The following is a 27154-nucleotide window of genomic DNA, read 5'->3' on the forward strand; positions in this document are numbered from 1 at the left end:
AGGATGGACGATGCTCATTTAATGAAGAGCTGTTCAATGTTTTGTTTCTCCTCATCATGCGTGGCCCTAGGCTTTATTTATTACATGCTATTCAAATCCTGCTCTGAAAACAGAATGACTGCTTTCCTCATGGGTTTTCTATGGTGCCTATTGCTATAGTTTCTGAGTGCTTCACAAACATTAATGAATTTATTTCTACCACACCCCAGTGAGGCAATGGGTGTGGTATTATCCCCATTTTACAGATTGAGATCTGAGGCATAGAGCGATCCCTCAATATTGGGTGCCCAGTTTGAGATGCCCGGGACCTAATTTTTCAGAGTGCTTAGCATTATATAGCATTTTATATGCTCAAAGCACAGCGCCCATTGACTTTAGTTGCAGCTGTGAGTGGTCAGCACTTCTGTATATCAGACCCCAGGGTCTCAAGTCAGGTGCTCAGAAAATGAGGAACACACAATCAGTGACCCCCTGTGAGATGTTGGTGTAAGTGATTTGCCCAGTGTCACACAGGAACTCTGAGCTAGATCCCAGGGAGACTAAGGCACCGAACTACCTCCTTGAATTTGCCAGATTGTCTCTGCTAAAAACAAAACAAAACACAATTCTGAAAAAATCAAAATATTTTGTTGTGAAATGTATGCAATGAAGCATTTAGGTTTCTTTTTATTCAAAATGACTTTTCATGTATACATTTCCGCCAAACTGAAACCTTTTGTTTTGGACCAAAAGAGCCATTTAGTTCAGTCCAAAACCGATTTTTTCCAACTTTTTGGTTCACTAGAAATTTCACAAAAAATTCCTTTCAGGTCAGTTCAAAACAATTATTTCTTGTGTTTTGGGACTCCCAGTGAATTGAGAAATCTGTTGTTTGCCCTTCTCTGATCTGAAACAAGTTGTGGGGGCCCCATTAAGCACTTTCCCCTCTTGAAACTGGTTCAAAAGTGCCATGATGGGTGAGTCAATGTGTGCATGTGAAGATTCTCTGTATATGGGTGAAATTTGCCCCTGCACTGTTTATGCATCATTGAAGCCCTATTTTAAGCCTTCCTTATGTGATTGCATAGGTAGCATGTATGTCTGGGTGCAATTTAGGTGACTGTTTTGAACATTTGACTGTAAAAACTGTTACTGACGTCCCATTGTCCTTTGAAATGGACATTTTTTGTGGATTTATATTTAGAAAGATCATGTCAAGTGCTCCTTTACCTTTTCTTCAATCAAGTGTATGCAGGACAGAGAAACAATTAACTCCTTTCCCTCTTCTGACTTGCATGTTTCACTCTGTAACACTGAATAAGTACACCATGGAATCAGTTCTGGCACTGGATTAGGGCATCTTGAAGCTTAAATGACTTTTGTACATTGTGTAAGCATGTTTTGTTGTTGTTGTTGGGGAGGGCTGACTGAGGATGTGGGAGAAATGGACAGCTCAGGGGAATGGTTATGAGCAGGGGCCCTGGAATTCTGTGCAACATTTTTGTGAATTCTGTGGCAGGCATCTGAAAACATCCTGTGTGTATGCATTTATATCATAATATTATACCGTGTATATAGGATCTGCTCCCAAACCCACAGCCAACTAGCATAACACAATCATATTTTACTGCTGTAGTGTCAACATAGTGTTGAAAAATGACTTTGAAACCCACTCCTTTATCCCTCACTTTTAATGAAAAACAATTGGGGCTTGCCATGGAGTGTAATAGAGCTTACCCTGGCTGCATTTAACTTTAACTTTTTTATTTTAAAAGCCTTATTTTAATGTTTAAGAACTCCTAGTTATAGTTTTCAAATAGAGTGAAAATCTGAACATGTCTCTGTCTGCAGTACTATGAGGATCTTGGTGGGAAGAGGACATTTTAATATTAAAAATAAAGAAAATAAATACATCCAGAAGATTTCCTCTCTTCTTACCTCTTACTCCCTTTCTCCTTATGGACTCTCACTCTCTCCCCACTCCCCATTTTAAAATCTCCTTTACCATTTTTCCTTCTCTTCTCCATTCTCCTCTTTTCGTTCCCTCCTTTAGCTCTTCTATCCCTCTCCCCACTGCTTGACAAATGAAGTTTACTTAGTTTATATTATAAATCATAGCAGTTTGAAATAGAAAAGCCCTATTTCATCACCTGGTCCATTCCTCCAGTCAATACAAGATATTTTGTAGTCCCTTCATATGCAACATTTCATATTTTAAGCTTATGACAGATATTTATTTACTTTAAAATGTATACTGCTGACTATCAGCAAGGTATCTGAGCCCTTCCATTATTAATTACAAAGGAAGGGCCTGATCCAAAGCCTAGGGATGTCAATGATGAAAGATTCCTGATGACATCAGAGCATTTTGGATCAGGCGCCAAAAGAACATAACACAACCCTCAGTTTGCTGACAGCTCCCCACCAAGATCAACACTTCCCATTCTCTGTTATAAACTCCACAGAGAAAATGTCGTGCTCTTGTGTCTCCAGTGACTTGAGTGTGTAGATAGGCCTTGTACCAGTCCCTGAAGGTTAACATACTTGGGTCTGATGTTCCAGAGCTGGAAGTGAATTCAAGAGGTGAAGGTTTCAGGGAATGCCTTGTCACAGCCATTCAAATCTAGGGATGATAATCCAGAGCAGCAGTGTTCTCAACTGTCAGTTGGGTGCATGAGAGGAGGTGGTTTCTGAAACAGGCAAGACTTGAACCATGAAGGGCTTTATAGAACCAACACCTGGGTTTGCACCCAAAAACAAACTGGTAGCTTATGCAGTCTGTGGAGAACAGGTATAACATGATTCACGTGAAAAAATGTTTCTGCACTAGCTGAAGTTTAAGTGGTCTACAAAAGTACTCCCATGCACAGAACATTGCAGTTATTCGGTCTGGAGTTGGCAAATATATGACTAACTGGTAAGGCCTATATCCAATAATCTCCATACCCACTGTCATCAGCATATTGGTGGCACTGCAGCCCACACTGTCTCACTCTGTTCCAGTGGCCTCATATACATTTGAATCAAGAGAGGAAGAGTGACAGATTTCGATACTGTGGTACCGTACATGAGAGAACCGTCAGAGCAGATGAGCAACTCCTCACAACAAAAAAATCTCAATAAATAAATACAAATCTATGTTTAAATGTCCCAATACCACTCTCTGGAATATCTCCATAAAGTGGTAATTGGGCCATTCAAACACAATTCTCTTCTGCCTGCCAGTGTCTAAAGATAAATCTGAGAGCAGTTGACAGATCTAAGGACAGTACAGGTATCTGTATCTTTGTCTGGTGACAGAAAGAGATTATTAGCCAGGAAGACCAGTTCAGTCTCTATACTGTAGCCAGATCTAAAATCAGATTGAAAGGGGGTAGAGGCAAGGTGTTGCTGGAGCTACTTCATCATAGCCTTCTCAGTAACCCTCTAGCATACAGAAAGGGTAATCATCAGTGAAAACATCAATTTAAAGAATTGGTCTCCTGAGCATGGGGCTGGAGGTCATTCATTTGAGAGTTTCTGGCATCTTTCCTCCTCCAGCTCCACAAAATAAGGTATTGACAAATTTCTGCCAAGTGTGAACCCAGTATATGCTCAGGAGATTATACCAGTATGATGGACGTGGGTCCAGTTCACAGGTCATAGCCTGATACTCTTCTGGCAGTGCAAATTGGCCGCAAGTCAACCAGCGCTTCTCCCCTGACCTGACATAAATAATTCTGTCAGTAGCAGCCAGTCTGTTCAAAATCGGATCAACCCTGTCCACAAAGCAGATAGTAAATTCCCCATGGGAGAAACAGTTAATTCTGATTCCAGGTGGAGACAGGCCAGATTCTCTAGGCTGTAAACTGCCTTGAGCAGTTCTGCTGACTACAAATTTGCAGATGCTTATGATGGGGAGATGGTGGGCGGGGGAACAGGACTTTCTTCACTGCAAAAAACAAAAACAAGCTATATACAGCAGTCAGATTCAGAGTGAAATTTCCATTCTACCTGCCTCCCTCTGTAATTTATCTGCCATGAGGCTTCTGTAGAACAGCGAGACATAAATTAGGGGAGCCCAAAGGGAAAAGTCTTTCTGAAGCCTTTGCACCAGTTTCTGGGGTCAGAAGATGATCATAAATGCTCTACAAAGCAGTTTGATAGAATGGCTCATTAGAATTAGTCCTCCAGAAAAAAGTGTATTTCTTGGTTTAAGGATCAGAACAGTAACACCTAGTCTCCATAGATTGAGCACAGAGGTAGGTCAACTCACATTTCCTCCAGTCATGCTAGACGAACTGCTGTTTACTAAGTCCTTTCAGAAGGTACTACCTGCTCTGCATGGATATTAAATGACACTCTTTGCAAGAGTAGGAGAATGGCCTAGTGTTCATGATTACAATTGTCTCTCCATTCTGTTGCGTAGCATGCTCTACGCTGATTGCTTGCTACCTTCGTACTCCAGAGGTGGCTGGATTTTAGTGTTGTTGAATGGTTTATGGTTTAATTTGGGATCCACTGGGAGTAAAGGAGCTATATCGATGTAAATTAATATAATAATATTAACTCCACTTAACCCAGCTTTCCCCTCTGCTTTCTCACACTGCTGTTTAAGTCATGTACCCTTAAACTGTGGTTTGAGAAGCATTATAAAATCAAGATGTGTCTGTAACCCGGAGAATTATATCACATAACCACTAATTTACATAAACATGTAAACTTGATTTTTCATTCAGCTGACTCCTATTATTCCTCATCCCTCTTCCTCCTTCTGTTTCTTTCTTTTGCTTGTTTTGAAAGTGCTGGTCAACACCCATGAAACCAGCGTCTCCCAAACCAAAGAAGGACAGTGCACAAAAGGAGGAAAGAGAAATAGTTGTTTGCTGCTGCCAGTTTTAAAATGAAGATCATTATACTTGGCCTTTTATCAACCCAGTAAATATTCTACAGTATTCACGATTTAGGGCCAAAGAGCCCCTTTTGATCAGAGATGTCTTTATTTCTGGAATAGAGAATGTGTAATTCATAAGGAATCTATACATTCTAAATATGTTTCAGTCACATGAGATTGACTTCCTGTGTCTTAATTTCCATGTTGGTTTCTTTTCACTGTATAATAATCCGTAACCTTCTCTTTTTCTCTCTTCCACCCTCTAATACATGCCCCTTCCCCTTTGAATTGCAAGCTCCATTTGCTCTGCATATTCCAAATGATAACAAAACAGCAAGGTTTGGCACACAAAGACTACAATTCTGTATGACTTATATGAATTTCATAAAATAGAAGAGAAGGGGGATATGCATCTCTTAAGCAGGACGCAGCATAATTGATCATTTTTTCTTTAGCTGCTCCCTAGAGGGAACTTTGGTGAAGCTGTTCATAATGTCACAAGTGCATGCTGTGAGAATAATATTGTCAGATCAAAATGAATACTAAGCTGTAGCTGTAATTTATATTATTGAAGGCATTGTTCTTAAATTCCAGCCTCTTTCCATGCTGGGGCTAGACCGAAATAACTAGACAGGCCTATGAATGTTTCTAAAATAACTGAAACTACTGCAAGCATGTCAAAATAAGGATCCCTTAGTTTGCTGGGGTCTGTCCTAGTTGCACGGACTGCTCCTGTATGCCTGCCCTGGCTTTTACATCAATTCCTGCTGGGGCATTGGACAAGTCATGTAAAGGGACACTGTTAACTTAAAAACCCACATTTCTGTTTGTAAAAGTTTTGCCTGTTATTGTTACAAGTAACAGCTAAGATAAATGTCATGGAAAGACACTGGAGAAAAAAAACCTTGCTCTTTCCCCAGTTTGACTTAGTGCACGTGGCAACCTGTTCTGTCTAGCCAGTTTCCCTCTTTCTCTTGTGTAGTGAGTTATTCAGTTTGTGTGGGTCTTTCACACAGTAGCAATGGAGAGAAAAATATTTTTAAAATAGGCAACTGTGCTGATGAAAGTATTAAAACTGGCAGGAGGGCTCAGGGCAGGTATAGTAACCAAAATAAATGACTTTTAACTTTTCTTTTGCAGTTGACGAGGTTTCAAGTGAATATTGTCACTTTCAGTACATTGCATCTCATTTTTCCCCATCTGCTCAAATGAAGATAATAACAGTTACCTCACAAGAGTGTTGTCAGGATTATTAATGAGTTAATACTTTTGCAGACTTTTAATATGGAAAACAGAATATACTATATGTGTGATGTATTAATAATGATAATTATGTGACTCCTGAAAAACACCATACTGCATTACAGAGCTATTATTGTCCACTAACTATAATCTTGGCACTGAATGCTATGAGTTTTAATGCTTACTCTATACTGAACACTTCTATTAACGGAAAGGTATGTAGGATCCCATTGGTAGGAGATTTATTGGTAATTCCTGCTATAAACAACAGGGACCAAATATTCAGCCTAGCTGGTCTCTGGGTACATGGTGGGAACACAGCGAAGCATTCCTGGCAAATCAGAATCTAATCCTCTTGAGTGCTTGTGCAGTTGGGAGCAGAAAGGAACAGCAGAAAGGAAGCTACAACAACAACAACAACATTCATAATTATTTATTATTTATGTTGTGGTAGCTCTTAGAGACCCCAGTTGTACCCTGTACTAGACACAGTACAAACACATAACAAAAAGGCATTTCTGACTGTTGCTGTTTAATTGTCTTTCACCCCAAGGAACCTGAAGTATTTTCCAAAGTGTACACAGAAATCACTCCTCCCATCACTGAAGTGCATCACCCTCTGAGACTTAACCCAGTACCTTTCCAGTAGCACACAGAAGAAGAATATTATATGCAGTTGAAACAGGAGGACATTTAGAAAATGTGATATTTGGAATTCAATAGAAAGTGTTGTGCAGTTGATAATGACTGCAGGTGCCTGTCATGTAGTATGTATTGCTATATATTTATCTTTACATATGCAGTGGTGTTATAGCTGTGTTGGTCCCAGGATATTAGAGAGACCTGGTAGGTAAGGTAATGTCTTTTATGGGACCAGCTTCTGTTGGTGAGAGAGACGACTTAAGGAGTTCTTCAAACACAGTGCTTTCCATATGTAAAGTGCTATGGAGGTCCTATAATTTGGTAATACTGTACATAGTGCATGACATGATATTGGCTTGTTCTTTTATCAAGCTACACAGGGTCAGTAACCAAAATATGATTCCAAAGCCAAATGTGGACCAGAGACCTCTACAATACAGCCTGTAGTTGCATTATTTTTTAGTAAATAAGTTGGCTTATTGAGGCTTAAGATCCCAGTATGTATTGCTCCATCTTGATCAAACCAAAAGGAGATCCATGCCTCTACAGTAAAGAGAAAGATGTCTGCAATCAGATCTACTTTATGCAAATTAAGATAGCTCCTATGCTTATGGCTACTAAATAGGGTAAATCTGGCAGGGCCGCCCAGAGGATTCAGTGGGGCTGGGGTCTTTGGTGGTGGGGCCCCCCACCGCCGAAGACCCGGGGCAGAAGGACCCCCCACTGCCGAATTGCCGCTGAAGACCCGGAGCAGAAGAAGCTCCGGGGGCCCGGGCCCTGTGAGAGTTTTCCAGGGACCTTGGAGCAAGTGAAGGACCCTGCTCCAGGGCCCCAAAAAACTCTTGTGGGGGCCCCTGTGGGGCCTGGGGCAAATTGCCCCACTTGCCCCCCCCGGGGAGTCCTGAAATCTGGGGTATCCATGCTATCCTGAATAAAGTACTGGTCATATTTGGGATCTGCAGTTCAAGTCTATTTTATAGTAGTTATGGATCAAGATTAAAATGCTCACTCTGTACATTGCTGGTGACCGAGTGCTCACCTCAATATGGCCAATGGGATTTTGTATGTTTGGCATTATTAATTCATTCCTTTCAAACACCATTGTCAAGGATAGTATTCCGTGCCAGTGACATGCCATTTTTACCACTGCAACTGAAAATGATCTGACTCTTTGGAAAAGGCACCAGTTTCAGGAATACATTGTGTATTCTGGCTTTCAGCATTCAAGATCACCATCTCCTTTGCTGTTCAGAAATACAGCATTCCGTGGGTATTTTTTTACCTTCAGAAGTTGTTTTCACCAATGTGTTTCCCTTGCAGTTAAAATATTCTGGTATTCAGATACATAGAATGTCAAAAGACATTATGTCCAGTACTGAGAGAGACAGAGTGGGACAAATTACGTGAGATGAACAAGCAAAATGTAGCTTTGCTTTGTGAATTTGGTCCAGTCATTTTAAACACTTGATCTTCCCAGGTGCTGAGCAATCCTAGAGACCCTCAATTCCCCTTGACATCAGGGGGAGGTAAACGCACTAATCACCTGGCTGAACGGACTCATTAACCTTTTGGTGCTTCATTGTCCTCATCTATAAAATGGAGGCAATGTTTACCAACCTCAGTGGATTGTTGTGAGGCTTAATTAACACTTTTTGTAAAGTGCTTTAAGATTCTTGGCTACTATAGAAGTGCAAGACAAGAAGTGCATTAGAAACTTGGAGTAGAAGCAAAGGAATTATGGCAGCAAAAAGGCCCACAACACTAGAAGTTAAAGGTTTTCGGAGTTCATTATACAATCTTTCTCTTTTATCAGTTGTTAGCAAGAACTTTGCAAAATAATCAATGATATTTCTATTACAGTCCAGTTTTAGAGGCAAATAGTTCAAATAAATCTATTTGTTTTTCAAAACAAAACCTGACTGAGTTAAAGAGTTTTTTCTTTAAAACAATAGCATTATATAATGGTAAGTGTGGGTGAGTGAGGACTAGAATTGCATTGTATATACGCAAGTTATTTGAGTGTATTCTAGCTAAAATTAGTGCAATTTAAACTTCTCATGTAGACAAGTCCTTAGATTCTATTTTTTGGCTGACTGTTTTGGTATGACCTTGGGCAAGTCACTTTCATTTATATCTAGATGAACACTCCTAAAAAAGATTTGCACATACTCAGTGAAATCAACAGTGGAACTGGAATACTGATCACCATTCATGGCCACAGTCCTCAAATGTTTGTACAAGCAATTTTTTTGTTCACAAGAATCTTTTCCTAAAGTAAAAGTTTCACAGATGCTTGAGTGACTGTGTGTTCTTATGGCAGTGACATTCATTATTTTTTTCCATTTTTATTTGTACACCTACCCACATGGGTGTTTTTATTACAAGGCGGGGCATATTCACCCCCATCCTATCGCTTTAAAATGAAAGAAAATAAATGAATAAGAAGAAAATAATTATTGTCCACATATCTATTCAAGGGACACTATCATAGGACCTAACCACATCAACCACACTATCCAGGGCTCGTTCACCTGCACATCTACCAGTGTGATATATGCCATCATGTGCCAGCAATGCCCCTCTGCCGTGTACATTGGCCTAACTGGACAATCTCTATGCAAAAGAATAAATGGACACATCAGAAATCATAACATTCGAAAACCAGTAGTAGGAGGACACGTCAGTCTCTCTGGTCACTCAATAACAGACCTAAAAGTGGCAATTTTTCAACAACAAAAATTCAAAAACAGACTCCAATGTGAAGCTGCAGAACTGGAAGTAATTTGCAAACTGGATACCATCAGATTAGGCCTGAATAAAGACTGGGAATGGTTGGGTCATTGAACAACCTAAACTTAATTTCCCCAATACTAATCCCCCGTATTGTTACTCACACCTTCTTGTCAACTGTCTGTAATGGGCCACTCTCTTACCACTTCATAAGTTATTTTTTCTCCCTTGGTATCCTGCTGTTAATTGATTTATCTTGTTAAACTGACCTCACACGTGGTAAAGCAACCCCCATCCTTTCATGTATTTATACCTGCTCCTGTATTCATGCATCTGATGAAGTGGGTTCTAGCCCACGAAAGCTTATGCCCAAATTAATTTGTTAGTCTCTAAGGTGCCACAAGGACTCCTCATTGTTTTTGCTGATACAGACTAACATGGCTACCACTCTGAAAAGATATAAGAAGGTTGCCTTTGTTATACTGGGATGATTCAGTACGTCCCACCAAATCAAGTGTTTCTTCTCTCTGTGACTCCCTCCCTCAGTACAGATCACACATTTTCCCTGCTGAGTCCAGTAGTGAAGCAATACCCTAAAGTATGCTAGGGGGCACTAGGCTTTTGGACATTCCATCTCGGAAAGACATAGAAAACTCAGGTCCCTGACCACTTGGGAAGATTTATGAAACTCATGGCACTTTGGAAGAGGAGACAGTATTTGTTAAGTTTGGCACACTAGCCAAATTCTAACTCATTTAATTATTTCCTGCCAGCTTGCTTTTCTCCTGCAATGTCAGCTAGGTATCATATTCTTCACTTCCCACCCTGAACTGTTATGGAATATTGCTATGTGCTGTGTTATGCTGATAAACATATGCTGGGTTTCATGACAGAAGTGGCTGCATTCCAGTGGCGGATGAAGTGATCCGTTATGTATAGTTTGCACAATTACCTAACAAAGTTTGTAAAGTGTTTTAGGATCCCTTCAGATGGAAGCTCTATTTAAAGAAAAGATCAACCTTGGAATTATCATGGTGGCTGGCAACCAGTGATCAGCCTGATTCCCAAATATGTCTTCTGTGGAATCCAAACACACAGATAGGGAACACCGGCACTGTTAGGCTTGTGCCTACTGTGCCTAATTGGAAATCCACCTCTATCTGTTACTGTGGAGAACTTCCTTGAATTAACAATTGTCATTCTTGAGTGGGCAATGGTGTCATTTGCTATGGGCAAGTTGCCCCCCAAAGCTTGGTTTGCCCGTCAGATGTTTCATAGGTCTATACGGGCCACTTGTTGCACCCCGGGAATTTTGTAGGATATAGCATAAACACATATAATGTTCTATGTGCTGATGCAACCTTCCCCTCCCCTTTCAGAATTTTTCTGAAAAGAATCCCCTGGATGGGGTGAAGGAGATTTAACACAATCACTAAAGGCTACTGATCACGTGTGTTTGTTAGTTATGTAAATATGTGTCCTTTCTAAATCCCTGTTTGCAGTTTAGTTGCAGACTGGCTCAGGGTCACATTTAAAACCAATGTGACCCTGTGGAAATTTTGTTTTGTAGAAAATTTACCCTTAGATTCGTACAGGAGTGTGGCTCTGCTTTTTCATGTTTCTTATCATCCCTGATGTCCTCAGGATTATTTTTTTACCATCTAGCTCCATTCCACCAGAACCTTTAAGTAACCTTGCAGGGCCAGAGTCACCTTTGTTGAAGCTGGGAGAATTACATCTACCACCCAAGCCTGATACACTGTGCTCCAGGAGGAATTCATCTCTAGAGAGCAGATCCCTCCCCACTAAAGTTATGTACTTTGGGGACCTTGCTGATTATGATACTCCTGTGTCTTTGCCTGGCCACAGCCTCTCAAAGTGGACTTTTTGTTACCCGGTGCCTTGCTCAGGGTCTATGCTAGTTCCTTCTGGCTAAGACCCTTGAGTGAATCTGTCCACAGTATTTCAGGCTCTCTCGCTGGATATCTGTACAACTATTTTCATCAAGGACTAATCTCCATTTCAAAAGTAGTTTTACTTCCACCTGAGCCAATTTAATGCTGGGTTTGGGGTACATTTTAGGAAATACTGTGCACAAAATGAACAATAATAGGATTTTCTTTCTGCTTTCAGAAACTTTGGAAAATGGACCCAAGAAGTGTGAAAGGTGAGTGAGGGGCTGTCATTGCCATTTGAATTTTTCTGTGTAATTTGTACCCTGGTCACATGTCATGGTAGAAATGTAATCTGTACGTGTAAATGTTTTTTGTTGCTTGAATCTAGCGCAGCTAACAGAAAAGGAACAAGCAAAGATGAAACATACTGGAAGGAGATCAATGCAGCGATGGCCCTAACAAACCTTGCCCAAGGAAAAGATAAACTGCAGGGAACTACCAGCTGCATCATTCAAAAATCATCACATATATCAGAAATAAAGACTGTTAAAGTGCCATTAGTTCAGCAATTTTGAGAAATTGTTACATTTTTTGGTCAAATGGACATTCCTCACAGCATTGGTTTTCAGTAAAATCCTATCCATAGGTATGAAGCAAATATTGAAAATAGATCCTTTTTACACTATGGTCAGTTACAAAATTAAAATGCACTCTCAGACCGAGATTTTTTCATTGTATTAAATAAAATGTTCAATTACTTCTATAAAAGGCATGTAAATTATAAAATAAAGTCCATTTTTATCAAAATATTAACTTATTTTATGTTAATCAAAGTGCGCATAAAATGTCTGCATTGCTATAACAATAAGTGCCTTGCTTTCAAAAAATAAGCTATAACGTGGGCATAGTACAACACAGTTATGCCTCAAAATGACAATGCCATTAACTTTAATCTTTGTATATTATTTCAAGTGAGCCTAGCAGTCTGGGTCTGAACATGTTATTGCTGGAAGCCCTTGAGAGAATTGTTGTGTATTTGACTTATACAAATTGATGACTGGTGAATCTTAATGAAAATGTTAAATCTTTTTTTTTAATCCACAGTCTTATTAAAAATTGTGCAGTGTGTTTAGTCAAAGTGACCATGAGGTTGTTATGCATGTTTCTTACCTGTATCTGCAGTGTGTTAAAATACCAAAATAACTCCTTTGAAAAGTGCAATACTGTAGAAAACATGCAAGTTTAGGAATATTTCAGTCATTCAAATTAATCTGAATGCACACGTACAAACAGACATTGTGATAATTAGAGATTTATAGTGAAGGTTGCAGCAAGACCGTCTGTTCAGTCCATTTGGATTTCATCCTTCTAAAGCTTTGCTATTGACTTATTGAAGTAATTATATACATAAACAAAACCAATCTCTCCTATAGTACATTTTGTTATTTGTACTGGAACCCAATAACTTTCCACAATGGAAACTCTTGTTACTTTAATATGTCCAAATGCTTTTATTTTGTACATACTGTATCAAATAAGGACAGTTGATTGACAATTCACATTTCAATGGAAAAAAAGACATAATCAAAACTATATATACTCCAAGTTAAAACCCAAATTGAAAACATCTGGGACATGAAACACTGAATAATATCAGCATGTATCTTAGGTGGGTTTAAAGTCAATGCTAAATCATGCATTAAAAATAACATTTTAAGTCTCTAAATGACTGCTATTGAGTGATATAATCAATGTAAAAGCAGAAATTTGTGTTTGGTGTGCATGGTTTTCTTGAATCATACAACAATATCCTAACCAGTGCTTGAATAAACAGTGGTGAAGCCAAATAGAATTTGAACTGAATCGGTTACAGAAAACTGGAAAAGAGCTGATTGTTCCTAGGGTTTGGATATTTATTCCTGTGGGTGACCTATCAGTTGTTATTGCTAGCCCTTTGGTCCTGCAATTTTGACATTGACAGCAAAACTCCCGAATACTTCAGTGGAAGCAGGATTGGGCCAATAATGAAACTACTCTACAAGCATAGTCTGTTTCAGTTGCACTAAAATAGTCAAGATATACAGCAAATAACCTTTTTGTGACTTCTAGGACACTTCCCAATGTAACATACTATTATGTTGGGTTTATTTAGGGTACAGTGGAAATTATCGATATGGAAATATTTTGTACATATATATTTTTACTTTGTTTTCTAAATTGCTGATTTGCATTGACATAAAGTGCCAAGCAGGAAACATATGTCATGACTGTATGAACAGTTGAAGTATACCTCTTATTGACTTGCATCATTATGTGTTTAGAATTCCATGACAATAATTTTTGATACCTGACTTATTGGATTTTTGTCATAATAATGTGAGTTTGTAACTAAGAACAGAAAGTAAATACTTCACTCTTGTTCATACTATTATAAGTTATTCTGGTATTAAATATTTTGTGACAATAAATTGATTGTCTCGTCAAACTATTCTGTTAGATATATTCTCAGTGTTTTTATTTGAGTAAATGACAACAATATTTGTCATATTGTTAAAAATGAAAAGTACTTTCAGTGACTTCTCTGGGATAAACTGGAGAAGACAAGCCATTTTAGAAACATGTGTTTGTCTTTTTTTAAATGATCAAAGCACAAAGAATAGCCTGCAAAAAAACATATCGAATAGGTTTTACAATTAACAAATACTTGCATCATTTCTTAAATTTTCTTTAATTTATTTTTTTCTGTTGCTGCTTAAATGTTTTCTAAAAACATAAATGCTAATAGGTTGTATGTGTGCGTGGTTTGTTTTTTTTAATAACAGGATCATGATCAATGCTGAGCCAACAGCTAATGGAGACTCAATAATTATTTATGATATAGGAAAAACAAACATTATTAGTATTGCTCTTTTTTGTTTCAACATATGTAACCATTTTAATAAAATAAATAACTGCAAACCACATCTTGCTGTTTTTGAATAAATGGTCATTTCTCTTTCCTTAGTCGTAATTTGCATGGCATGTTCTCTCTGATTTCATGTAGTATTATGGGGTTGTTCGAATGGGGGCAGCATGTGATAAGCAGAGGGAGGAGGGGAATTGTAGCCTGTCTGTTAGTAGCCCCCTTGATGAGTGACTGAATGTAGCCGTTCACTGCATCTCAGGTGGCAGTGGTTGCTTAGCGAGGTCATGACTACTGACTGATCTTCCTGGCATAGTGTTCTGGGCTAGAGAGAGGAGAGTACACAGAATCTGATTTCAGAGTCTCACATGGGAATTTCCCCTGAACAGTCTCATGCTCATGCTGATGGCTCTGATGCTGCCATTTCTTATGCTTTGACAGATGCTAGGCCTTATTCTCCAAAGCTGGTACAGGAAGGCAATCCTAACCTTTATGTGTCAGTGAAAGTAACTGTGCCTGGTGGAGAAGTCTCCCTGTGGGAGGGTAGCTAGTATTAAGTCTGTCTGGGGTCCAGCTTGTGAAGGTTGTGGCAGAGATGTACTGAGTCAGCACATTTCTTTGGCCACATTGACAAGACACCATCCTCAGCCAGTGCTGCCACCTTTTTGGGCTGCCCAGGATGCCTCTGAATCACATGGCAAAGGGAAGTTTGTGGCTGACTTTCACCACTGCAGAATTTGCACCCCTGGCATATATGCCAGTTTTTTGTGGCATAAAGCCTGAGCTGTTTTAGGGTGATGCCGTTCTGTGCCACTGGACACACACATGCACAGGCATGAAGGACACAATCTTGAGTTGCACAAGTTAATATCAGGAAAATCGATTTAATCACCTGGCAGACTGAAAGACACTGAACACTCCTAGTGCCCTCTGGCATTTAGAGTTTTGAAAGTTGCTTCAGCATTCTTGTAGGGGTGGGGAGTGTGACTAGGTGTGGATCACAGTGCTGTACTGCACTGCAGCATTGCCTTGCTTCCACAACTGTAACACAAATGTAGCCCAGAGGTGGGATCATGCTGCAAAATTTGGACCTCGATTTTGAACATGCCAAAGTTTCAGCATGTTTTGCTCCAGGATATGAGAGATTGCAAAATTCAGATCCAGGTCTGGGGACAGAGTTTAAAGTCCCCCAAAATGTAGGGTTGTGGATCTGATTTGGGCCCCATTTCTAAATTCACCTTGTTTAACAAAGAGGGAAGTAGTTGGCCACAGTACAAATACATTTTTTTAAAAATAAGTGGAAAAGAGACATGAATGCCTAATGCTACAGAAAAGTTCCCAAATGCTTCTATTATGTCAGCTTGGGCTATTAGCAGTGGAAGTGGTTATTGGCAGTGGAACTTAGACCTTGTTCAAGGCTAATTTAACTCTCACACCTGACTTTTTAAAGGGAATTGAGATGTGGATTCTTAATGGATGTTCTTTTTACATTTGTGCTCTGGGTCCCTTCTTCAGATTTTCACTTTCCCTTTCAGCCCTCTTTTGGACTTGCTTCCCCATCTTTCTTCCTGCTTGAAAAGTATCCTATTACATATAGATGGCAACAGGACCCTTTATGCCAAAACTCATTCTTCTGTCTAGGCCCATATGGGTGAAGGCTATATGAGTTCAGTAGGATAGTACTGAATGACAAAGTCTCCCATTAACTGATATCTTCATTCTCCCATCCCAGTGCTAATTAACAGTTCTCACCATGTGAAGGGCTCAACAGTGTGCTATAAAGACTGTCGAACCAACAAACTGCGCTATCTATCACTTTGTTCTTAACTATTACTGCTTTTGGCTATCTTAACTCCCTAAAGGACTGTCAATTTAACCATAACTGCATAAGAACTGCCAAGTCTCATTTTATGAGCTGCTGTTGAGAGTTTAGTTATTTAAGTCTGATATTAAACAATTTTTATTGGTACTTCATGGCAAATGATTGATTTACAGTGCTGTAAATAATCACAAATTAGGGGCATTTCTTTCCTTTACGGTAAAGGCACCTTATCTTGAGAGGCAGAAAGATGGTTTGCAGGTGAAGATGTGGAGTCTATTCCCAGGTCTATCACAGCCTTCATGTGTGAATTTGAGTAAGGCCTATGTAGCATGAGTTCCAAAGGAAGCCATGGGGTAAACTTCAGGGGACCGGAGCTCTCTGTTATGGATGCTCTTAAAAACAAGAATTTCAAAGCTGTAATCCAGAATGATCCAGAAGTTCTGAAAATGTAGCCCTTGCTCTGGCTGCCCACACTGTCCAGATGCTCTGAATCTAGGTGAGCACTCACAGCCTAATGAGTTTTCAAATGCCACTATCATAATAGGTTATGCAGTAGAGGATCATCTGTCCTATTGGGCCTGCAAGCTGCAAAATGCAAAAGTGTTCCTCATCTACTCTTGGACCCCAGCTGACAGCCAACCAGGGGCTATGCAGTGAGCACTGGGTAACGAGAAGAACAAACACAGAACTTGGAAACATAAAAGACATCAGAAATGTGTATAATGGGCAGGTGTGTATGGAAAATTCACATCAGCAATAGTATAACTCTCTAGAATACATGCTGGAGAAATGGCACATTCATGAGGCTAGGGGCAACTGTTGCATATTCTCCCACAAAAGGTGAGGGTGCTATAAGTACTGTAGCTTCTCTCATATTAACCTCGTAATGCAGAGGTCATTAATTCATTTATGTCTTGCCACCCCCCACCAGGCCAGGGTAGTCCAGGTGTCACAGTAGTATTATGTAGCATAGAACAGATCAGGAAAACCTGGTTAAAATTTGCAAGGGGTTATTTTAATGGGCTACCAGTCTGATGCTGATGCCTTGTTCTCATTTTGACAAAGTCAAGTGACATCTCGGTGTCCACTTAGGTGGAGCTGGGAACACTGCACTTCTTTGTGTTGACCCTGTTGGAAATTCATTATGGGGCTCAGGAGCCATGTTCTCAAGGAATACTCTCAGTGTCCTGAGGGAAGGAAGGAGCTAAAGTAGCACACAGAATGACTTTTCCATCAGTGTGTTCTTGTGGGAGTCCATGTGGTGTGCATAGTATTTGTTTGCTCGTTCAGGATATCCATAGACTTGCTAGCTCAACTCTCAAACAGTGCAGAGAGGGATACTTTGTTTAACGCCCAGGAGTCATGGCATAAAATGAGGACTATGGCCACAACCGCTGTAAACTGCAGCTGATGTTTGAACACAAAAACTATATTCACGAGTGTGAGCTTTCTACTTTTTTAGGGAGCATGTCCCATACTAAGACCATTTAGGGGCATGTGTGTGCCTTCCATCATGCTTTACTGTGGTGGAAAGGCAGCTATCTTGTGAGATCTCTGAATGTTTTCTGGTTGTCTGTTGTCCATTGGGAAGGGTATGTATTGTGTAGCCCTCCACACCATGGAATTAAGGAAGTCTACCAGGCATTGTGAAGCAGCAGATTGGCATATGCCAGAAGCATCCTGAGGGCCTCTATACAGCACTTCTCAGATGTGGCCACCGTGGCTGCATGCAGCCACCAGGGGCTTTTCTTGCGGCCACAGCCTCCTGGGCTGTGATGGGGGGGAGGGCCCCCTCCCTGTTGCACCTGTATGCACTGCCTTGATGTTGGTTGCTGGAGCTACTAGGCAGGGATTGGGTCCTGCCTCCCTCTGGAGTCACTTGGGGCACAACGCTGGAGGACCAGGCAGACAGTGAGTTTCCTGCCTTCCCAGTGGTGGTAGGGCTCGGGCTTTGGGCTTCAGCCCTGGAGTAGCGAGGTGGCAGGCTCTGGACACGGGGCTTTGGGCTCCAGCCCTGGGCTCTGGCTGTGCGACAGCAGGCCCCAGGCTCCAGCCACATGGCTTCGGGCTCTGTCCCTGGGCCCCGTCCTCCAGTCGAGAGGCTTCAGGCTCTGGCAGCAGGGCTTCAGGCTCCTGTCCCCTGCTACCTCCCCCAACTCCAGGATGACCCAGATGTCCATGGACCGGGCTTCCTGCCAATCCAAGACAGGTGCCACCTGTGACATGATAACACTATTTTAGTTCAGCCACAGCTAAGCTTTTTGTCCTTTTCCCTCTTCTGCCATCATCTCTGTTATCTGTGCTTGTCTGTCTGTCTGTGTTTGGTTGGGGAAAGTTATAGCTTGGTAAGTAACTGCATTAATATTTACATCAGCCATGAAGAAAAGTATGAGAGACAAAGCTGATTCTGGAAACCATGTTTTCCTTGTACACTTAGTAAATAAAGGAGAAGTTTTAACACCAGCCACCCTGCCATTATAACAGGGAGTGTAACACTGCCACTTTGCCTCGAGTGTGAGGCCGCAGGTACCCCCTCCAGCATCCCACAGGTATCCCCTCCAGCACCCCCCGAATACTCCTCCCAGTACACACGCACCTCCTTTCCCTGTCCCCCAGCCTGGCTGGGGCTCCTGCACATTAGCCACTCTGTGGCCCTGGTTAAATCCCCCCCAGGATACCTGTGTGAGACTCAAACAAACACCAGGGCAGGTACCCAGCCTCACAGGCCAACAGTGACCCCCATGGCAGGCCCAGCCCTGTGAGCCTTGGGCAGGTGTGGAATTTGTCCCCCATGCATGGCCCTATTGACCTGGCTGGAGCTGTCCCCCCACCCAACATACAAGTCAAACTATTCCTATCGTGCCCTCTCTGTGTAGCAGAGTAAAGTAGTCCTGTTTAGACAGTCTGACTTCGCTAGAAAATTCACCATGAAGGCAGGGAGCTGTGCAGCCTGGCAATACCCTGGTCAGGAGGGAGAGAGACATGTGTCCTCTCCCAAGAGAGGGGATGGCTGGGAACTGGAAGTGTAAGGGTGGGTGCCTTTTCTGGACTATACGAGGGCAATACAGGTGCAGTTGCCTTCAACTGTGACACACAACTTGACATCTAAATAAATGGTCTGATTTTTGAAAGTCCTGAATATTTCACAGCTTGCACTGTTGTCACTGGGAACTTCTAGTTGTTCAGCATTTTTTAAAATCAGGCCAGCTATTTAGATGCCAAAATGTGCACTTGGGAGCCTAACTTTGCACACCTATTTTTTAAAAACTTAGGTTTTTGTGTTTAACAAATTCACTAAGCACAATGTTATTAGAATTGAATGGTAGCTTTGTAGCACTGTTGCACTGCCTTCAGAGAGACAAGGGTTTGGGACAAACTCAGGGCTCCTGCTGCTCCCTGGGTTCATGAGAAGTAGGCATGATTAGTTTGCAGATGAAGAAGGCAAGCACAGAAGTCTCTAATACTGCTCACCCTTAACTACAGGGCTTGTTGTTTAATGCCAGGAGATCATGCATTTCTCCTTTCAGACAGGAAGGTAAGGGTCAAGATCACTTTGAGTAAAGGAGGAAGCAGGAGAAAGCACAAGACATCAGATCAAAGAGGTGAGTATTGCCTGTACTTAAAATGCTAACCACCACCACCACCACACCACCAAATTATTATGTGAATTTCTGAATGGTCATGGTGAGCAGCAAAATGGTACCCATAAAGTTCCAGGTGGCCATAGATTTGTTGCAATATTTTATTGGTAGTTAAACCGACATAAACTGTCAATTCAGAAAACATGGTTGAAAGTGACCAAAACCTTTTAAAACAGCATGTAAAGAAAAACTTGGAAATGTCAAAGTTTTATAAATCATTGGCTATATTCTTGGAACAGATAGCAGCTTAGTAGGCTATCTGTGAATGAGTAGTATAAAGACTTTAATCAGAGAAGATTGAACATGGCTGGCTCTATGGCTTAGGAAGAGCCATATAACTATATCTAAGTTATGCTCTTACTGAAAATGTTCAAAGTGTTTGTCACTTTGTTTGAAATGTAAAGCATGGTATGATATTAGATTATATATTTATATGCACCCTACTCCCTTTTAGATAAAAAACAAACCTGTTTCTTATAAAAATACATTTCCACATGCTATCTTAACCAAAGCAACTTAAAATAAAAGCCTTTGCTGTGCGAACTACTATAAATAAATCACTATGTTAAATATAGTCTGAGGAGTATTACTCAGGGCCCCCTTTAGAAACAAGAATACAGGGAGGGCAGCTGAAACCTTTTTGCAATTTCCTCATGGGCAACTGTGGTGGGAATTCTATACCCAATTTATAACATGAAATATCCTCTGTATCTGTTTCACAAGGACATGTACCAGCATAAGTGTGTGATTTAGTGGAACATGGATTTACAATGGGACATTAAACATGGGCATGTAGAAACATTATTATGTAAATTAATACTTAGCTACTTTTTGCTACATTTCCTCAATAGCAACAAAATGGTAGCACAGAAACTAAATGCCTAGTGTAATTTTTAAACTTGTTTTACAAGAACAAAAAGAAAAAAGTCTTCTGTGGATCAAGGACAATTAGTTACATTTTTTAAACTGTGAGTGTTCTAGTATTCATTCTTTTTTTCTTAACTGACTAAAATTCAAGGCCATGTCATAAAGGTCTTGAACAAACATGGCATGTGCAGTTACACAAATAAAAAGTTAGCATAAAAACTCATTTTTCTGTTGTGAAGTCTTAAATGTAGCCAGATTCTGGCTTCTACTGAACTCAATGGAAATTTTCCATCAATTTTGATTTTTAGCAAAAACAAGCTCTGGGATTATTATTTTTTAAATACATTATTAAGAATCTTTGGAACAGTTTTTTAATCCTCTGGGCTTCTTGTGTTCCATAGTCCACTATAATGACTCCTTCATTGCTCACGTAGGAGCTTTATCTCAAGATGGCTGCAGTTTAGACATATATAGACTATTACAATGTTAGAGATGGATGTAGGTGGTGCACAAACTTTATGATGGCCCTCTGCATAGAAGTGAATTTCACCTTTTCAGAATGCCACATGGTGGGTGGGTGAAAACCATAAGACATAGTGCTTTCAGATGCAGCCATGGCCCCTTCACCCAGGCTCTAACCTCTTTGATCAACACACTGGAGACTGAACCAGAAACCTCCAGAGCTAAAAGCCTGAGTCTCTACAGCTTGAGCTAAACAGCCTAGCACTGCAGCTGGGCACCATGGGTCAGACTGCATTATGTGCACTGATCAGAGAGTTATATACATCTACACCCACACCCTTGCTCTGATCTCTTGGGGTAGATAGCCAAGCCCCACTTTTGGTTGAGGTTGCATTATGTACTGGTAGTCAATGTGACTTTCCAGAACATGGATAGTCCACCATAACTGTCTACCTTAAAACTGTAGGCTGGCAGCAACCAGCTAATGTCTGTTGCTCAATAGACTATCAGATGAATGCATTGATAACTCATTGCTTGTTTCCTTTCCAAGGTTAACAGTGTTAAGACGGAAGGTGCAATTTTTTGGCTGAGACATTTTTCATTGAAAAATGAAGATTCGGCAACACTGACCTGTTTCATGAATTGTGCTAGTTTCATTGAACCGTTTAGTTAAACAATAATCTGAAAAAGAACATTTCATTGTGACATTTTCATATTTTCTTTAATTTTATTTTTAAAAAATCAAAACTGTTTTTAAATGGTCAAAATTGAACCTGAAACATTTCATTTTGATTTGAACAAAACTTTTCGTTCAACCCAAAATGAATTGATTTTTAGGTTTGCCAAAAATTGGAAATTTTTAATTTTTAGGACAACCTGAAATGAGACTGTTCTTGATTTTTCAGAATTGCAAGCAAATTGAAAAATACATTATTCACCCAGCTCTACTGAAGAAGACAACAATTTGTGACATCACTACCTGGGCAAATCTACCTGCAGGAGAGTTAGTACTGCAAAGCTCTCTGTTTCTCCAGCCTTCCAGACTCCAAGTAAGAGGTAAGATGTGCTCCTGGATGGAAAACAAAGTACTTAAAAAAGAGGGAAGAAGGCCCAGAGAGAGAAAGAAAGAGAGAGAGAGAGATGCATATTTAAAGCAAAAGATAAAATTTCCAGAAGCAACTTTCATTTAGGTGCAACTGAGCAGATCATGAGACAGAATGATTTTTGGTACATGCTCTTTGGCCCCATAAAGTGTATTGATTTGAACATAAGTCATCATAGTGGCAGGTATCTGTTGATGAGAATGTGGAGCTCCTATATTTTTGAATATTATGCAGCTGCACATGCTTTACTGAAGGACCAGATTGTATTCACTGTGCTGAACAGCATAGGAAATAAAAAACTTTCACTCTGTTATGGAGTCTGATGAAGACAGACACACCAGGAACAAAAGCACATGCAGAGATCCTATAAAGCTCCGGAGCCTCTGGTGATTGCTGAGGGGTTCCCGTTACATAAAAGAAACCAAGAAGAGGAAGGAAAAACTTCACAGTTTATTACAGTCTTAAACATGGTGGATGCAGTGTTAACTGATGCCCTTCACGACAGGCTGGGCTATGTAGTTAAGCAATACAGAAACAAGTGCCTATTGTCTGAGCATGGTGTGTCATGCCACAAGGTCATGGATGTTGCTGCAAGAGAATCCCAAGTGGTGAGTGTGTCTAACAAAGTCCATAAGTTAGCAGATTTTTCACGTCACATATAACTACTTCAGAATATTATTGATGTGACAAGATGGGTCACTCAGAAGCAGGGACTTGGCATGATGCAAAGACCTGATGGGCTGGCAGTGGGTAATTCTATTATCCGATGCAGTGGTTATAGCAAAATCAGTCACCTTCCTCTGTGATCTACATCATTTGCAAAACAAATTGCCTCTCATGTTTAGTAGTCACAAACAACTAAATTGCCATTCTTTGTAATGAAGGGTGATCCATCCTTCCTGGTCCAAAAGAACCATAAGAATTGGCTAGAACATTGCATGACAATGATGAAAGGTGAAACAGGTCTGTGCACACAAGAGATGAAGCGGTTAATTAGAGTCTGAGAGCCTGGGTACACCTGGAGAGAGTGTAGCAGACTCAAGGGAAGATTCCCAGGGCAGTTGGATGAGGCCAAGAGGAGAGGCAGTCTTGGATCCCCTCCTGAGAGGAGAGGATGGGCAAGAGCCATGGATAAGGGGCTATGGAAAAACTGTAGGAGAGAATTAGCTACTGTGGTGGGCCTTGGGAAGGGATCAAACTTGAGCAAAGAAGCCCAGCAAGTCAATATCCTGAGAACAGGACAGAGGATTCAGGGGGGAAAGAAAGAGTGACTGAAATTTCAAGCCCTGAAGGGGTGAGGTCTAGGAGTACTTCTTGTTTGACACCATTTGGCAATGAGACCTGGATTGAAAAGAGACCCAGGAGGGACAGAAGATGTTGGAGGAGATTACATGTGAATGGCATCATGGTGGACATTACCTGAGACTCAAAGGACAGTGGTACACCAGAAGGTTGGCCATGGCCAGGGGGCCAAGTCATCTCAATGCTGGCCAACCGAAATCTCAATGGAGAGCTGAGGCAGAGTTGTGGAAATGTTGCATAATGCCAGAAGGGGGCACTTCAGGACAGTGAGTCAGTTACAAGGTCCAACCATAGTGCTGCAGAAACAGCTGCTACTTTTAAGAGGGAATTGGGGAACATGAAAAGCATCTCTGTAGAGCTGAACATTAAGTCAGACAACTAACCAGGTGATGCAAGGTGAGAATAGAACCATAGGTTATTAGACCAAATGTTGAAGCAGATCTTAAACATCTGATCAAGGCATGAATTCTTGACTGGCTGAGAAAATGGGCAACTCCACCATTCCAATCTATGGAGACACCATTGTGACTATAAAGCTAGTATTTTGTTCAGACTAAAATCCACTTCCTCTGATCTCTGCTTCTTTTGCAGTAGGTGAAAAGCTTAGCAAAACTGGCCTGTGCCAAACTTACTTTTAAATGCAAATGATGGGAAAATCTCAGGGTTTACAGTAATACCCTGGCACTATTGTTTATCTTCTGGAACCAGCTTTGTTTCAGAGGGCTTTGGAGAGGAATGTTGGGGATACACTACTAGCTGGCTAGTCATTGGTCAGAATGAAAGTTAACATGCCAAGAATCTGTACATAGTCTTGCTGAACATTATAGTCTGAGAGTTCATAATGGCAAATGCAAAGTTTTCCAGCATTCCCTAATATGTGGGCCATATGGGTGATTCTAATGAGTTTCACAAGGTACCCACAAAGGTTAAGACCATGGTGGATGTTCCTGTTCTTGAAAATCTGGGATTATTGAATTACTATAGATTCTTCATTCCTCATCTACCTACAGTTCTAAATATTTTTCTAGATCAAAGAAAAACCTAAGGACCTATCTCCAACCACTGCCCTCCAAGTATGTTGTACATCATTTTATATTGCAAGCTCTTTGGGACAGACAGTGGGGCAGCTGCAGCATTTCTAGTGAAGGCATAGTCTAAGTTTCTGCAGTTTCTGTTCCTCTGATGTTCCAGCTGCATCCTACACAGTCACAGTATTTGTGTACCTAATGCTTTAAGGATTGTGGGAGTGTTTGGGAATGGGTGTGCTTTGCTGTTCTAGCTGTGCTTTTTCTGCTGTGGAAATGGGGTTTTGTTTTATGGTGTGTGTGGTTGTTGTGGGGTTAATTTCAGTTTTCTTTTCTTTTCTTTTAGCAGCCTTCTGTCAGCCCTTTGGGTTGTCATGGCCTGCCCAGGGGGACAGAGACCTCAGTTTGTGTGGTATCTGAAGATTTAACCTGTGACCATGAGTTGCAGATTTTGCTTCCAGACTCTGCCTCTGTGGAAGAGTGGGTTCTAGCTGTGGGGAAGGTGACTGGGTTTAAACATCTGAGGTATGCCTCCCACATGAGAGAGGCTGTTATTGTGTGTGCTGCCACACTTAGACTGGTTGAGCAGGCGGTTGTGGAGGGGATTGTTGTGTGGGGTGCTTTTGTCCATTTAGTGCCCCTCTCAACACCTGCTGTTAAAGTCTATCTCTCTAATGTGCCTCCTTTCTTAGGAAATGAGCAGCTGGCTAGAGATCTGGTGAGTTATGGTAAGATCACTAGTCCTATCACGAGGATTCCTTTGGGCTGTAAACCCCCGGAGATTTGGCATGTCTTCTCCTTTCATAGGCAGGTTTATCTGATATTAAACAATACTTCCAAAGTGTTAAAATTTTCCCTGAATTGTAGGAATGGGGAGTGTAATTACACTGTGTTTGTTGCCACTGAGGACAGGGCCTGTTTTGGGAGTCTGACACATTTGGTCAATCAGTGCCCTAAGAAGAGATAGGCTGCCCATGAGAACGGTGACTCTGGGAATGTGGCGGTTTCTGAGAGTAAAACATAGGGTGAGGTAGTTTTGGCAGAAACTGAGTCACAACAGGCTCCAGATGTCTCTGGGGATGTTGGTCCTGGAGGAGATGGCATTACAGGTTCTGTGGCTCCTGACTCAGTGGCCGCTTGCCTTGAGCCTGACTTCAAAATGGAGGCTGAGCCTGTTGCTATGGAATCCAGGGCCTGGACTGAGGATTCTGGCTTGCAGGCGAAGCCCCAAAGCAAAAAAATGGCTTTTGAAGGCAGAGGGGCTCTAGTTTTTGAGGGTGTTGCAAAGTAGGCAAGTTTGCTCAGTGTAGTTGGGAAGCACACTGCTGAGCAGGGGTGGCTCTAGGCACCAGCAAAGCAAGCACGTGCTTGGGGCAGCCCATTTTCAGGGGCGGCAGTGATCCAGCCTGGGAGTTGAGAACCAATAGGGGGCCCTTGGAGCTGTAGTTCCTTGGTTAGCTCCCTGACTATAGAGCCAGCCCTGGAGCAGGGAAAGAACTACATTTCGCAGCATTCCCTTAGCCACTACCAACAGGTGAAGAAGTGAGGTAGCTGGGAACTCATGCTGCAGTGTGCTGTGAATTGCGAACTGCACTGTGAAGGGTAGGGGTACCATATTTTAACATTCAAAAACAGGACACTCCACAGGGAGGGAGGATAGCCTCACCCTGCCACCATCCACTCCCTCCGACTGCCCCCCACAGAAACCCCAACCCATCCATCCCCCCCTGCTTAGCCTCTCCTGGGACCCCTGCCCCAACTGCCCCCCAGGATCCCACCCCCATCTAAGCACCGCTGGTCCTTGTCCCTTGATTGCCCCCTCCCGGGACCCCGCCCCTAACTGCCCCTTGGGACCCCACTCCCTATCTAAGCCTCCCTTCTCCTTGTCCCCAACTGCCCCCTCCTGAGACCCCCCCAGGACCCCACCCTGTCAGGTCCCCTGACAAACCCCTGGGACTCCCATGCCTATCCAACCACTGCCTGTCCCCTGACTGCCCCCCCGACCCCCTGACCCATCTAACCCCCCCTTCTCCCTAGCCGCCTTCCCGAACCTCCGCCCCATCCAACCCCACCCTGCTCCCTGTCCCTTGACTGCCCCACCGGAACCCCGCTACCCCTTCTCCATCCCCCTAACCCCCTTAGCCACTCAGACCAGCGTGTCTAGCTCCACGCAGCGCCAGACATGCTGCTGCATACATGCTGCCGTGCTCCCCGTGGAACCACGCCCCCCCCAGCACCTGCCTTCCAAATTTGAACATCTCAAAATTCACAAGTGCTCAAGCTCAGTTTGGGCAGCTGTTACTTCATTTCTCCCAAATCAAATATACTGATCCACTGTAACTTGCTGTAGAAAAAGTAGGATAAAATTCAGCAAGAAATGCTTCCCAGTGGTTGTTAGGACTGGAATTGCTATTTTCAACAGCCATTGCCCTTTTTTTGTTTGTTTGTTTAAAAGGAAGACAGTGATATTGCATTGGCAAATTCCCCATAGAAAGAAAGAGTGGAACAAAAGAATAATAATGGCACCTCAACTTTTCCTCATTTATGGAGGACAGGCTTATAATATGCATCCAGATATCCTCCAATCACACAAGCTGAAAATTGTTCCACGTTACTGCAGTTCTGTAATCATATGGGAACCAATCCTATCTGTGTTCTGTGCACATCTA

The 27154-nt window shown here is 41.6% G+C and overlaps 1 protein-coding gene across 1 annotated transcript in view; it reads left to right on the top strand.

The window, feature by feature from the left end:
- Positions 1 to 12784, top strand: part of MKX (mohawk homeobox) — a 52676-nt gene extending 39892 nt beyond the window's left edge. The window contains exons 5-6 of the mRNA XM_032788817.2: positions 11600 to 11633; positions 11750 to 12784. Of these exons, the coding sequence (XP_032644708.1) occupies positions 11600 to 11633; positions 11750 to 11936 (221 nt within the window). The 3' untranslated portion in view covers positions 11937 to 12784. The remainder of the gene's footprint in view (positions 1 to 11599; positions 11634 to 11749) is intronic.
- The last annotated feature ends 14370 nt before the right edge of the window (positions 12785 to 27154 follow it).

This window comes from Chelonoidis abingdonii, chromosome 2 (genome assembly GCF_003597395.2).
Source record: "Chelonoidis abingdonii isolate Lonesome George chromosome 2, CheloAbing_2.0, whole genome shotgun sequence".
Classification (NCBI taxonomy): domain Eukaryota; kingdom Metazoa; phylum Chordata; order Testudines; family Testudinidae; genus Chelonoidis; species Chelonoidis abingdonii.